This window comes from Hyperolius riggenbachi, chromosome 1 (assembly GCF_040937935.1).
Source record: "Hyperolius riggenbachi isolate aHypRig1 chromosome 1, aHypRig1.pri, whole genome shotgun sequence".
Taxonomy (NCBI): Eukaryota; Metazoa; Chordata; class Amphibia; order Anura; family Hyperoliidae; genus Hyperolius; species Hyperolius riggenbachi.
Window position 1 is genome coordinate 298,156,605 of NC_090646.1, and position 13,503 is coordinate 298,170,107.

At 45.1% G+C, this 13,503-nt stretch overlaps 1 protein-coding gene across 3 annotated transcripts in view; it reads right to left on the reverse strand.

Moving 5' to 3' along the window:
- Positions 1–13,503, reverse strand: part of LOC137508598 (rho guanine nucleotide exchange factor 18-like) — a 168,138-nt gene that overhangs the window by 23,776 nt on the left and 130,859 nt on the right. For 2 of the 3 annotated variants that reach the window (XM_068233766.1, XM_068233765.1), the window contains exons 16-17: positions 7,635–8,099; positions 3,797–4,133 (exon numbers count right to left, since the gene is read on the reverse strand). In XM_068233766.1, the coding sequence (XP_068089867.1) occupies positions 3,797–4,133; positions 7,635–8,099 (802 nt within the window). The remainder of the gene's footprint in view (positions 1–3,796; positions 4,134–7,634; positions 8,100–13,503) is intronic. The other variant, XM_068233767.1, reaches the window with a different exon arrangement.

The window sequence follows — 13,503 nt, forward strand, 5'->3', positions numbered from 1 at the left end:
AGTTGATGGGCACAATCGATTATGAACGATTATAAAAATAGTCGTCTGATTGGATTTTTGTCAAACCAAAATTTGGATTTTCTTGATTGGTTGTTATAGATAGGAAGCAAAGATTGATTCGTTGATGGTGTCGTGAACGATTTTTGTTTTGATCAGAATTTCTGATCGCGCAAATGATTTTTCGCTAGAAATTGGATCATTAGTGCTCTCCTTAAAGAGACACTGAAGCGGAAAAAAAAATATGACATAATGAATTGGTTGTGTACTATGAATAATTACTAGAAGATTAGCAGCAAAGAAAATATTCTCATACTTTTATTTTCAGGTATATAGTGTTTTTTCTATATGTGCAGATTACACAACACTCAGCATTCAAAATGAGTCTTTCAGAGCAGTCTGTGAAGTAATGACATCTCCTCTGCCAGAGGAAAAGTAAACAGTTCAATTACAGTTGAGATAATAAAAGTCAGATAACAGCCCTCTCCACGACCAAGTTAGTCGGAGAGCTTAATAGCTTTTTTGCATAGAGATAACAACTGGAGTTTCTCAACTCTTCCTGTACTGGAAACAATTAGACTGGTGTATCTGATCTTAATGTTTTTTTTCTTAGCTGTGCTACACATGCAAATCATAATATCATAATTTTTTTTTCGCTTCAGTGTCTCTTTAAATCTAATAGAACACCTCTAGGACGTTGTGTCTCAACCTATGCAAGCCGCAAGTTGCATCTCACATTGTCCAATAATGCCCACATTGTCAGGCTTGCACACAAACACGTGGTGGTCATACAAACTAGCAAGTCATTTTCATTTGCTGTAATGACCTTTCAGCAAAATGGAATAGTCTGCCACTTTTTTTTTCTCAATTTGATTTACAGGCTGTCTTAGATGAAAATTATCAACCTATAGAGGGCTAAATTCAAACGATGTGTCATGTTTTGATTTCTAATACATTACCCAGTACATATCAATATAAATATCCACAATGATTTTATATTTTGATTAGAAAGGATTAATGAATGTCAAGTGACTAAATAGAGTGTGGGATCCTGCTTATAGAGTTGTCAGTTATAAGACATAGAAGGGAAGCTAGATAGGGGTTGCTTAGACTCCCTGGCTGTATGGTCGAGCCTGACACGTCCAACGAAAAATAGATAAAATGATATGAACAAGTCAGGCTTGTCCACCAGTTTTAAAGGCTCGATTCTAATTTTTTTGCATGCATTTTTCACATAAAAATGTATGTTCTGTGAATTTTCGCATGCTCTGGAAACCTGCATGTGAAATTTGCACATGAATGCAAATATTTTAATGTGAAAAAAACACATATTAAAAAACCATGTTTTCTGCCAAAAAGCTGAAGAGTGGGGAAATTGTGGTCTGGCAGAGGGGGAAAATTAAATTTATTTTTTGACATGATTTTGTGTTTGAAACTTTTTATACTAAAAATGTATACCCTTGCTTGACACGTTTTGGTAAGTTACAGGCAAAAATGTTATGAAAATTAATTGAAATACTTTTTGCACACAAATCCAGCAGAAATCGAATGCCAGGGTGGTTAAAGGAATAATGAAGTGAGAATGATATGCAGGCTGCCATTTGTATTTTCCCTTTAAAGGGAAACTGAGATGAAGGGGATATGGAGGCTGCCATATTTATTTCCTTTTAACCTCCTTGCCGGTTTTCCCGACCTGAGCTCGGGGTAGAAAAAACAAGCTATTAGCGGTGATCCCGAGCTCAGGTCGGGGTATGCATTGCAGAGCTTTACTTGAAGTTGTGGAGTCCCGCGCGCGATCTCGCTGCGCAGCGGGACTCCAGCCTCTCTCCCCGGCAGTGTGGGGTCTTTCCCTGGCCGCCGGGATCCCCCATGTCCCCGCTATTCTTCCGGGGACCCGGCAGCCAGTTGGAGCAGCGGAGCCGTGGTGGCAGCAGAGCAGTGGTGGCAGCGTGACGTCATCGGGGGCGGGGCTAATATTGAAAACGAACTTCTCTATATTAGAGAAATATAGAGAAGTTTGTTTATATGTATATTAGCGCCATCTTGTGGGCAAAGAGAAAACTGCAGCACAGGAGCCCAGGAAGGTACATTTTTTTTTTATTTTGCTGCAGATCTCCCTGCCAGAATGTTTTATTTCAGGTTTTAGGGTCTGAAAGAGTGAAAAAAAATTGCACCGCTTTTAGACCCTAAAATCTGGAAAGAATCAGACCGCCAAGGAGGTTAAACAATACTAGTTGCCTGGTAGTCCTCCTGATCCTGTGTCTCTAATACTTTTAGCCATAGACCCTGAACAAGCGTATGCAGATCAGACACTCTGACTCAGGTTTTACTGGATTAGCCATATGCTTGTTCCAGGGTTTTGACTCAGACACTCCTTATGCCAGAAGATCAACAGGGCTGCCAGGCAACTGGTATTGTTTACAAGGAAATAAACATGGCAGCCTCTATATCCTGCTCACCTCGGGTTCCCTATAAACAATGCAAAGGGCCTGGCTGTCCTGTGCCTCTAATACTTTTAGCCACGGACCCTGAACAAGCATGCAGATCATAAGTTTGACTAAAGTTTGCTGAATACCTGATTAAGGTCTGTGATTCAGACACTACTGATGCATGGAAGATCAGCAGGATGCAAACAAAGCAACTGTATTGTTTAAAGTGATCCCGAGCCAAAGCGCAGGATAAAAATCTTAATAGGACACAGAGGCATGTTCTGTGTACAATGACATGCCTCCATGTCCTTCTATTGTGCCTCCAGCTCCCCCCGGGCTCTGCTGTCCCCCCCATAAAAAAAAACACCAGGCTAGCGACAATCTGCTGGTCACTAGCCTGCTATTTACCTGCGCTTGTTATTCATCGCTGCTCCCCCGCCTCCTGTATTGCACGGCTCCCCACCTCTCCGTAAGCTTCCTCCAATCGGAAGCTAAGCCGTGACCCAGGAAGTCGCGGCTTAGCTTCCGATTGGAGGAAGCTTACGGAGGCGGGCAGGGAAGGGACACAGACGGGGAGCCGTGCAATACAGGAAGCGGGGGGAGCGGCGATGAATGATAATCGCAGGTAAATAGTCTAGTGATAAGCAGATTGTTGCTAGCCTGGCGCTTTATTAAGGGGAGGCAGCAGAGCCTGAGGGGGGGGGGAGGAGCTGGAGGCACAATAGAAGGACACAGAGGCATGTTGTTGTACACAGAACATACCTCTGTGTCCTATTAGGATTTGACCATCACACCTCGTGTTCTCTTTAAAGAGAGGGAAGCCTCAGAATCCTATTGAGGCTTCCTTCTCAACTCCATTGTCCCCCGTTGCTGAGCGTGACCCCATCCACATCGGGGCCACGCAACACCTATTCCTGAAGCGTTGTCGCACAGTAGCTGCGCTACCCTGCCCACGCAGTACTTGGTTGGCTATTGCGCGGCCACGCTGGCGGAAGAAGAGATGCGTGGCCCGAATATGATTAGCGACAATGCCTGCCTTGTTGATTATCTTCTGGGGGCCGCACTCAGCGACAGGTGACATCAGAGCAGGGAGGGAAGCCTCAATAGGATCCTGAGGCTTCCCTCACTTTAGCTGAGTATATAATTTTGAAAGGAAATAAATAAGGTAGCGTCCATATCCCTCTAACTTCCGGTGTCCTTTATATATGAAAAGGCTGAATGTGGAATTGAGAGTTGGACCAGAGTTCCTAACTGGAAAGAGGTTGCAGATCTGGAATGATTCAAAAGCAGTTGTCAAAAATACAGTTCACACATGAAAAACATTTGTCTGGGAACAGTTACAGGTTCAGAAAATTTAAATATACACCAACCTGAACTATCTGTACGGTGTGAGGCTTTTCCTCTGCCAAGTTTATCCTTTCCACTCTTGCTTAGGGCAGCTAATTTTGTTGGAATTTGTTGCTTTGTTAGTAATGCTTGTTTTTGGATCTGGTTAGTGGCACTTAACAAGTGAATAGGCACATCACTTTTCAATGTTGGTCTCGTGTCTGTAGAGCTACTATCCCGTCGTGTAACTTCAGGTCTCTCCAAGTAATCAGCTGTTGATATGGATGCACTAAGTTTGGCAGAAGGTTTCATAGCTAGCTGACCTGTGGCCTCCGGGTTTTGCATTCCTTCTCCATTAAAGCTTGCTGAATGAGACAATGCCTAAAAAAATTGTAAAAACATAAAACAATGTAGAAATAGATGAATTTGTAATTCCACTGTTAAACAGGTAGCTAGTTGTTAGAAAAAACACAGATGCTGGTGTGTTATGTTGCACAAATAAAGAATCTGCAAAACAAATACCCTGACATATAGGCAGCTATGAAAGCACACATTGGGGTTGATTCATGAAGTGCGAGTTACATGGCAGCACCGCAAACTAAATTCAGGGAGGCCTTTGTTTGTTACACGCGTTGCTTGCATAGCAACGCGTGTTCCGTTAAGTGCTGGCCGCTGCTGTAAAGTACTGCGATTCTCCACTAGTGCGGCTGCTACTATGTTAATTAACATAGGGCTTGATTTAGCAGTGCAGCTTAATGAGAGGAGTGCAAGCTCAGCACACGCTATGCTGTGGTAGTGCTGCGTAGCATGCGCTGGTAACTTAAGTGTCCTCCTTGTAACTAACAGCCGCTCCACTCGTCCCGCCCTGAGCCTTGGGGGGGTCCAGTGGCTTTAATGGATGTGATCCCAGCGCTGATTGGCCCAATAGGCTGCCTATCACTGATAGACAATAGTGACGGACAGAGAGAGAGAGAGAGCAATAAGGGAGAGGTGGACGCAGGATAGTGCAGCATACAGAAAAGAAGCATCAATAACGAAGAGGCATTGGGAAAGGGAAATATTGGACAGAAAGTGGGGGAGATGATAAGAGAAAATAGTTGAGGAAAGGAATGTGGTATTGGAAGAAAAGTGGCACAAAGCAGTGGCAGACAGACAACTGACACCAAGAGGGAGGTGGTAGTGAAAGCAAAACTGAGCAGAGATTAACAATACTGAACAGTAAGCGCAAAGTGGCAGAAAAGAGGAGATACTGGCAGAAAGACAGTTGGCTGTGAGTGAGATGTGCTTATGAGGGGGAAGCAGTTTCCCCAGCAGTCTTCCTGCAGAGGCACTGGCATAATCCTCCACACCTAAACAGGCACCACTCTCTCACAACCACCCCCCCTCCCCCCCCCCCAATAGCAATGCCACATGGCATCCACTGCACAGCACTATGCCAGATTATTCACCTCAGCACTGGCCCTAGCCAATTTCCCCACTCCATAACATTGCCCCACTTCTCAAACATGCAGCACTAGTCCAACCGGCATTAACCCGCAGCACTGCCATCCTGTTCTACCCCAACACCACCATACCTCACTATAGATAAAAGCACCACACCTCAGCCACCAGCAGAGCTTGTAGCATCATCTAAGCACCATATTATCCATGGAACATATTTGTGCACTACAGAAGCATTAGTAAATGGGAGAATGTCACTCAGTAGCTCATAATGGAGATGGTACTATGCCAATACAACCACCAGCTATCCGTTTGGCAGCACATAATGGAGATGGTAATTAGGGCTGCACGGTTAACAGTTTAAAACAGAAACCACGGTTCGTGTCATGATCATCAGTATCCTCGGTTTTTCATAGTGCCAGGTCCGCTGTCTGTACGCTTGTCTGGCCCGCCTACCGCTGTGCAGCGATTGGCCAGAAGCAGTGAATATATATTATTGTTAATGAGCTGGGGGCGGATCCACTGGAGCGAGCGGCGCACACAGCTTTACCAATCGCTGGATAGCGATGGAATGATGGCAGCGGTAGGCGTTCAACTACGATTAAGGGCGGATGGTAGGCCCGATACGCGTTAGTTGACCCTGTGATTTTATTGCCTTGTCTGTGGATTTTCAAATAAACATTTCAGCCTCTTTCTACCTCAACCTGTTCTGGTTTGCGGATCCTTTTTGCACTTCACAGCGGTAGGCGGAGCTGTACAGAGCGTACAGCTCCGCCTACCGCTGCCATCATTCCATCACTATCCAGCGATTGGTAAAGCTGTGTGCGCCGCTCGCTCGAGTGGATCCGCCCCCCCACTCATTAACAATAATACATATTCACTGCTTCTGGCCAATCGGTGCACAGCGGTAGGCGGGCCAGACAAGCGTACAGACAGCGCCACGCACTATGAAAACTGCAGATAGTGACGATCACCAGATCGTCTTCACATGAACCTCCCCCGAACCTCCCCCCGCTTAAAGAGGAACTCCAGTGAACATTTTACTGCTGACAGGTGATGCAGCTGCTGCATGGTTTTTGGCAGTTGGAAACCGCTGTAAACAGCTATTTCCCACAATGCAGCATTTTGCGTTAGCATTTCTGCAATGAAAAGTATATGAACGCTGGCGAAATCGCTTATGAATCGCTATACAGAGAGATTTTGCTAGCCTTTTTAAATTACTGCATAATCCCAAATCGCTACACAATCGCTGGCAAAATGCTTACACTTTTTAAAGAGATTCTGTAACAAAAATTGCATCCTGTTTTCAAACATCCTACAAGTTCCAAAACCTATTCTAATGTGCTCTGGCTTACTGCAGCACTTTCTACGATCCCCATCTCTGTAGTAAGGGCCCGTTCAGATCACAAATGCGGATGGCCATGCGTGCGGAACGCGTGCGGACCGCAACGCGTACGAACGCATGGCCATCCGCGTTTGTGTGCGTTGCGTGGCTGATCCCATCACTGAAAAGTGAATGGGACAGCCACGCGGTTTAGCAAAATCTGCGTGCAGCATGCGTTCCCGGACCGCACAGGTCCGGAACGCATGCAGTGTGAACATCAGACATTGCACTCTATGCAATGTCTGATGTCGTGCGTATCAGCCACCTGCACGCGTTTCCAAAACGCGGCAGGAAACGCGTGCAGTGTGAACGGGCCCTTAATCAGCTTATCTTTTCCCTGTCGGACTTGTCGCCCTGTGTCTGGAAGGCTGCCAAGTTCTTCAGTGTTGTGGTTCTGTGATGCAAGCCCCCCTCCAGGCCCCTCTATGCACACTGCCTGTGTGTTATTTAGATTAGGGCAGCTTCTCTCTGCTCTCTTATCTTTTACAAGCTGGATAAATCGTCCTCTGAGCTGGCTGGGCTTTCACAAACTGAGGAATTAGACACAGGCAGAGCTGTTTGCAGGAAGAAACGATCAGCCTGTCAATTCAGTGCATGAGAGCTGCAGGGGGGAAGAAACACACAAATGATCTCTTGAGATTCAAAAGGAAGGCTGTATACAGCCTGCTTGTGTATGGATGTATTTTCTGTGTGTGGACATACTGTACATCAACCTACTTCCTGTTTTGGTGGCCATTTTGTTTGTTTATAAACAAACTATTTAAAACCACTTTTAATGCGGCGGAGAGCGGTGAAATTGTGACAGAGGGGAATAGGAGATGTTCACTAACGCACTGGTATGTTTACTTTTGTGCGATTTTAACAATACAGAGTCTCTTTAAAATTGCTACCAAAATCACCAGAAAACGCTCATTAACAACGCTAGTGATTGCGATAGCGCTTTGTAGTGGGTTCCATGCCTCAGGGAGGTTTAAGCTATTATAGATGAATAAGGCTAATTAACACTTTGCAACACATGAACAGGATCATTACCAAGAGATCAACAAATAAATTCTTACCATTGTTGCTTGGATCAAGTCTGGTGAAAAGGATCCAGCACTAACACTTGGTTTCTTTACCTTCTTTAGCTGTTCCAAACGTTCTCGATCTTTCTCCACTGCTCTTTGTGCTTCACGTAGCCTCTCCAAATCATGTTGATATGCTTCTCTTTGTTTTTCTAGGTCCGATTTTTCCTGGAGTAACTTCTCAGTTTCCATCCGAGAAGACTCCTCTCGCTGTCGCATCTTTAGATCCATATCCTCCATCTCCTTTTGCTGCTTACTCCTTTCACGTTCCCATCGTTGCCTTTCTTGTTTTAGTTGCTCCTGCTGTTTTTGTATACTGGCCAACTCCTCTCGCTGCTTTTCAAAATTCCGTTGTTTCTCTTGCTCTAAGAGCCAGTTACCTCTCGAGGATTGCTGTCTCAGTAGTTTCTCACGTTCTCTCTGCACCTCAAAGTAGCTGTCTTGTTGTGCTATTATTGACTAAAAGAATGACATATTGGTATTGTCTTTTACAAAAGAAAGACTGACTCGTCAACATCATGAAAGGTTATACCAAATTAGTTACACAGTCAATATAAAATTTGGTGGTAGCATGGAAAAGTCTTTAATACCCTGAAGTTGAATAATTGTAAACACAACAACAGTCTATTTAAATATAAGTCAGTAATGAAGACAGGGTTGTGCTAGCATATGCTTGACAACCCATGGGATGATTTTAGGAATAACCAGGAATCCCTCCATGGTGTCCAATCTCCCCATTTGAAGAGATCGGCAGCAGAAAGTGATGTTGGGCAAGCATCCTCTCACCTCTCATCTGTTCTGGGCACTGTACTGCACTGGTCTCCTGTAATTGCCTGCACCGGGTCCTCGCCTAATGACACTGGTACATGCAATAAAGATAGCTAGTTTTAATACAAGCCATGAGCTGTAAGAACGGAGGAGAGGTGAGGGGTTACTTACCAAGCATCACTTACTGTGCACATACATACATTCTAAGCTAAAATGCAGAAACAATGTGTGAAAAATTAAGTAATTAAGTAACACTTCTATAAGAATTAAGTAGGTAAGCAGCCGCCAGGTGCTCAGAAGGGAAGCCTGCTCCCCGGTCTGTGGCCACAGAGTAATTGCTTTTTGAGAGGAAATCTTACACAATTATACTGTGGCCAAAGAGCTTGGTGTAGGCTACAGAGCTGGAGGATGGGCTGTGGAAGAGATAACCCAGCCCCCAGATAAAATGCCATGAAGTTATTGCATTAAGGCAGCAGGGCCTTTACCTTATATGGAGTAGCGCAAGTGTGTAAAGGAAATATCATCTATCGTAATTCATTATAACATATAAAGTTATTTTCTCTGACACTAACATTAACTCACACTGGATGTCCGCTTGAACTAGGGCTGTAAAGCAGCTTGGAGGCAAGCCTGTCGTGAATGTTCCTTTGGCAAGTGAATTTCCACTCTAGCTAAAGGTTACTATAAAGACATATCAATGATGCTCAAATGCAATAGTAGTACAGAGGCGCCAACAGGGTAAAAACTATATTTCTTTAAAATGGATAAAATGAAGTAGGTATGGGTGGACTTACCCCTCCAAAACAGACACAAAAAATTGCCGTTTTAAGCAAAAATCAGTTTATTTACATACTCCGAACAAGGTGCAACACGTTTCGCGGGTATATCCCACTTCCTCAGGCAATAAATAGGAGCATATAATAATAATGATGCTTAAATGTTCCTGCAATGTAATGTTAGCCAATTATATTTTTATCTTTGAATCCATGTTCTGTTTAAAGAGTTTTCCGGACAGACACCTCAGGTACTTTCCCTTTTGTCAATGAATTAACAGGCACATAGAGCAGAAACAATTGTTGCTTATTTTCTATATTTCCTCAGACTGATTGGCAAACAGCTCTAATGTTCTCAGTCTTGACCAAGACTAATGGATCAAGATGAAGTAGCAGCTGGCACGCAGAAAAAAAAAATGTGCCTGACCGTGTTCTTTAAAAAGTGGCTTCTAAAGGGGGGTGTGACTGGCGCGCTGATGAGATGGCCGCTCTTTAGTGCTGCTCCGCATGACCGACTGCATTTGCTTGTCAGCAGAGCCTCGCCAGTCACCATTTCACCTCGTAATTACCCCCTGAGACACGTTATACACTCAGGCAACGATGAGCTGAAAATATAAAGGCTTGAGCTGAAGATCACCCTCTCTGCCAGCTCCCGCCACGGCCCAACTAGCGTGGCCTATTCACGCTCTGATGTCACCATCATCTCACAGGCCCGCTCACAGGCCAAAACACTCAGAGGCTCCCCACACAAATCAATCGCAGCAGATGACGCTCCCGAATGGACTCCCAAAGATGCTCTACTGCTTGAAAAAGTTCAAGGCCTTGCTTCACAGAGAGCTAGATACAGTAGACTCTAAATCGGCTACCCAACTAAAAAAGGAGATCCATGAACTAGCGACCCCCACTGGGGATCTTGAAGACAACGCAGCCACAGTCTTAGATGCACACGAAAGAGAGCTGGAGGATTTGAAAATGGAGCTCACCGAGGAAAAACTCTGTCTCGAATGTTCCGAAAACCGCTCCTGCAGGAGTAACTTACGGATCTACGGGCTCCTGGAATCTATCCTAGATCTCACCAAAACAGCAATAGCCATGTTCCAGGAACTTGTGCCCTCCCTGCCTATCGAGCAATTGGAATTCGACAGGATCCACCGGCTTTAGACCCCAAAAGAGCAGACGGTCCTCCGAGAGATATCCTAATTAAATTTACATTCTCCTGAACCAATGAGACTATACTACAGGCAGCGAGAGAAAAAGAGCCCCTTTCCAGGAACACCAGTAGCAGATTTTCACAGATCTTGCACCTACCACGATTCTAAAGCACAAGGCAATGAAGCCATACACAACGGCCCTGGCTTTTGCCTCATATAAAATATAAATGGGGCTTCCCCTTCAAACTAGTATTTGCAGTATCTGGCAAAACCTTCTCAGTTTCCTCACCCGTGAAGCCCAACAGCTATTGGAACGGCTGCATCTCCTTCTTCCCAATGTTAATAATAAACCTTCATCAGGCGGACCGCCGCAGAGCTCTCCAACCCTTCAAGATGCCTGGCGTCAGGGAGCTACCACCAAGAAACCCCCTAGAGCTACGGAACCAACCTACCCGGGATGATACTCCACACTGAGGCCATTAAATACCTTGGATGCCCTGCAAATTAATGTTGTCCCTCCATCTATGCTTCTACTACCACCTTTTTTTTTTTTTTTTTTTAAATGCAAACAGTTAAACTTTCTCAGTTTTAGTCCGTCACAGATGTTTCAGATAATTTACGTATATTTTGCCTATGCCTACTTATACTTTAACTTTTGGCCTTATTCCAACCAGTATCCCTACCACACACTTTACTCTAGCTCAAACAGTACTTTCCACTTGGCATACCCTCCCCCAATGATTTTTTCCTGGACTGCCTGAACACGCATATCGCCTGGATTATTCTCCATGCTTATGGACCTCTTGCTTTTTTATGCCTATTCTTATGTATATTACTGTCCAACTATTCTGGATTTTGTGCTACCCTCCCCTGTCTCCCCCCCCCCCATCCCGTACAGGCTCATACCCCAAGGCTGCATGGAGCGGCCTTCCGTCACTGAGCACCCCTCTCCCTCTTTCCCCTCAACTCCCCTGTCACCGTGATATGATTGCTAATTGAAATCCAACTGCCTTTCAGCCTACAAATTGCTGAGTAATGCAAACATAGTCAGAGGTCAGAGGTGCCCACACTTTTTCAGCTTGTGAGCTTCTTTAAAAACTAGTCACAATGATCTACCGATGTACAATTTTAGGAACACAACTGTATATACAGAATGGAAAATGTAGTGTGGTCGGGATCTACCATGAAGTCCTTTGTGATCTACCGGTAGATCGCAATCTACTCAAAGGGCACCCCTGCCTACGGTGATATGATTTTCTGCAATATCCTTACTTTGTCTGCGCTTGGCATCACTATTGAATAGCACTAATGTTCTTGCACGTTGCTCAGGCAATGAGTATTGCTATGTAAATGCAAATGCAGTTTGCCAATTTATTTGATGTATGTGCTCAGTGCTGACCTCGGAATAATCGCATCCCTACACTACTCCCTTACTTTTCTCACAATAACTTTATCACATAACAGTCCCTCCAATTCTCCACTGGAGGATGACATAGGGCCCTCTTTACAACCCTTTTGCCTATTACTGCTCTTTTAGGCTGCTTACACACTAAGACGTTACAGGCGCACGTTAGTGCGCCTGTAACGCTCCCCCAACGCACAGCAATGTAACAAGTGGGCTGTTCACACAGCCCACATTGCGTTACATGTAACGCTGCACATTCTGCCGAAAGTGCAGCATGCTACGGCGTTAGAGCGGCTATAGCCGCGTTAGACTGTTTGCACATGCTCAGTGGGGGCGGAGAGGAGGCGGGGAGATGCAGCTTCAGTAGCCGCGCACATGGCTACTTAATATTCACTGCACTGGCGGCCGCTGATTGGCTGGCGGGACCACGTGATGCGGAGTGTCTCGCTCCGCATCACGTGGTCCCGCCAGCCAATTAGCGCCACTCTGGGAGACCTTATACAGATAGAGCGCCTAACGCGGCTCACTCTACCGTCCTCTCCCGCACCACCATAAGTTGCATTAGGTGCACGTTATGCGACCTTAACGTAGCACTTAACGCAACGTCTTGGTGTGCAAGTAGCCGAACTGAAGCCCTTTAGTTAATATATATTTTTCCAATGACATTTGGAGGGCCTTTTTTATTTCCCATTTTTCTGCAGATCCACTTGCCTACCCTCTTCCACAACTGCTTACACTATCCTCGTTGGTTCTGGGCTCAGCGCTGGGCACTAATTTTCTCTCTTCAGGTATACAACAGGCAATCACCTAGATATTTTCCCTGTTTCTCCTTATCTCTACCTCCTTTAAGAAGGACATTATCCCTGGTTAAATCATTTGCTCCTACTACTGGTTCATACACCAGGGTCCCTGTTTGGACCCTCCCCCATTCCCCTCCCCTTAAGCCTATTTTATACTCCGCTAATAATCCTCATTGTTAGGCAATTAAAATGTTCAAGCATTTTCGCGACTGTTGATTGCCAACATGGCACTCACAGTGTTTTTATTCCCCTGTATATGCTCTTTAACTTAGGGCGACCAATTGCTCTGCTGGCTGATTTCTCTTTACCCCTTTTATAAATAAACAGGATCCTATAACCTATCCCGCCTCTGCTCCCCCTATCTTAAATTTAACCATGCTCACTGGTTATGGACATCCTTGTTTAGCTCTCAACAGCCAGCAGAGCGGTCGGTCACCACACGCCCCCTCATGCCATTGTTGGAGTTCCTTTCTCCATGTACCTCCACACACTCCGACATCTTTTCGGACCAGATTCCCCTATGGGTCACACCTCCCACTCCATGTGCTCTTTAGTTTTTTCCTGGAATCCTTACTGTCCTCTAGTACTGAACCTTTTCTACACTGGTGCTATCCTTGGTCTTTCTTCCTTTCCTCCTCTCTTCTACTTCCTGCTGGGGCCTCTATCTCACAGTGTTGACAACTCTAGCCTACATCCTCACTCAGCCTCCATGAATGCGGATACCCTAAAAATATTCTCTCATAATGTACTGGGATTCGGTTCTCCCCATAAGCGAACCAAAGCATTCAATTATAACAAAGCGAGTCATGCAGACGTGGTTTGCTTATAGGAGACCAGACTGGCGCAAACCTCATGCCCAGGATATCTTAGCCGCCACTTCCCCTCCACTTATTTTGCTTGTGCATGTACTAAGGTACGCAAGGCGATCGTAGCTTTCAGGGAAAACCTTCCCTTCCTATGTGCAAA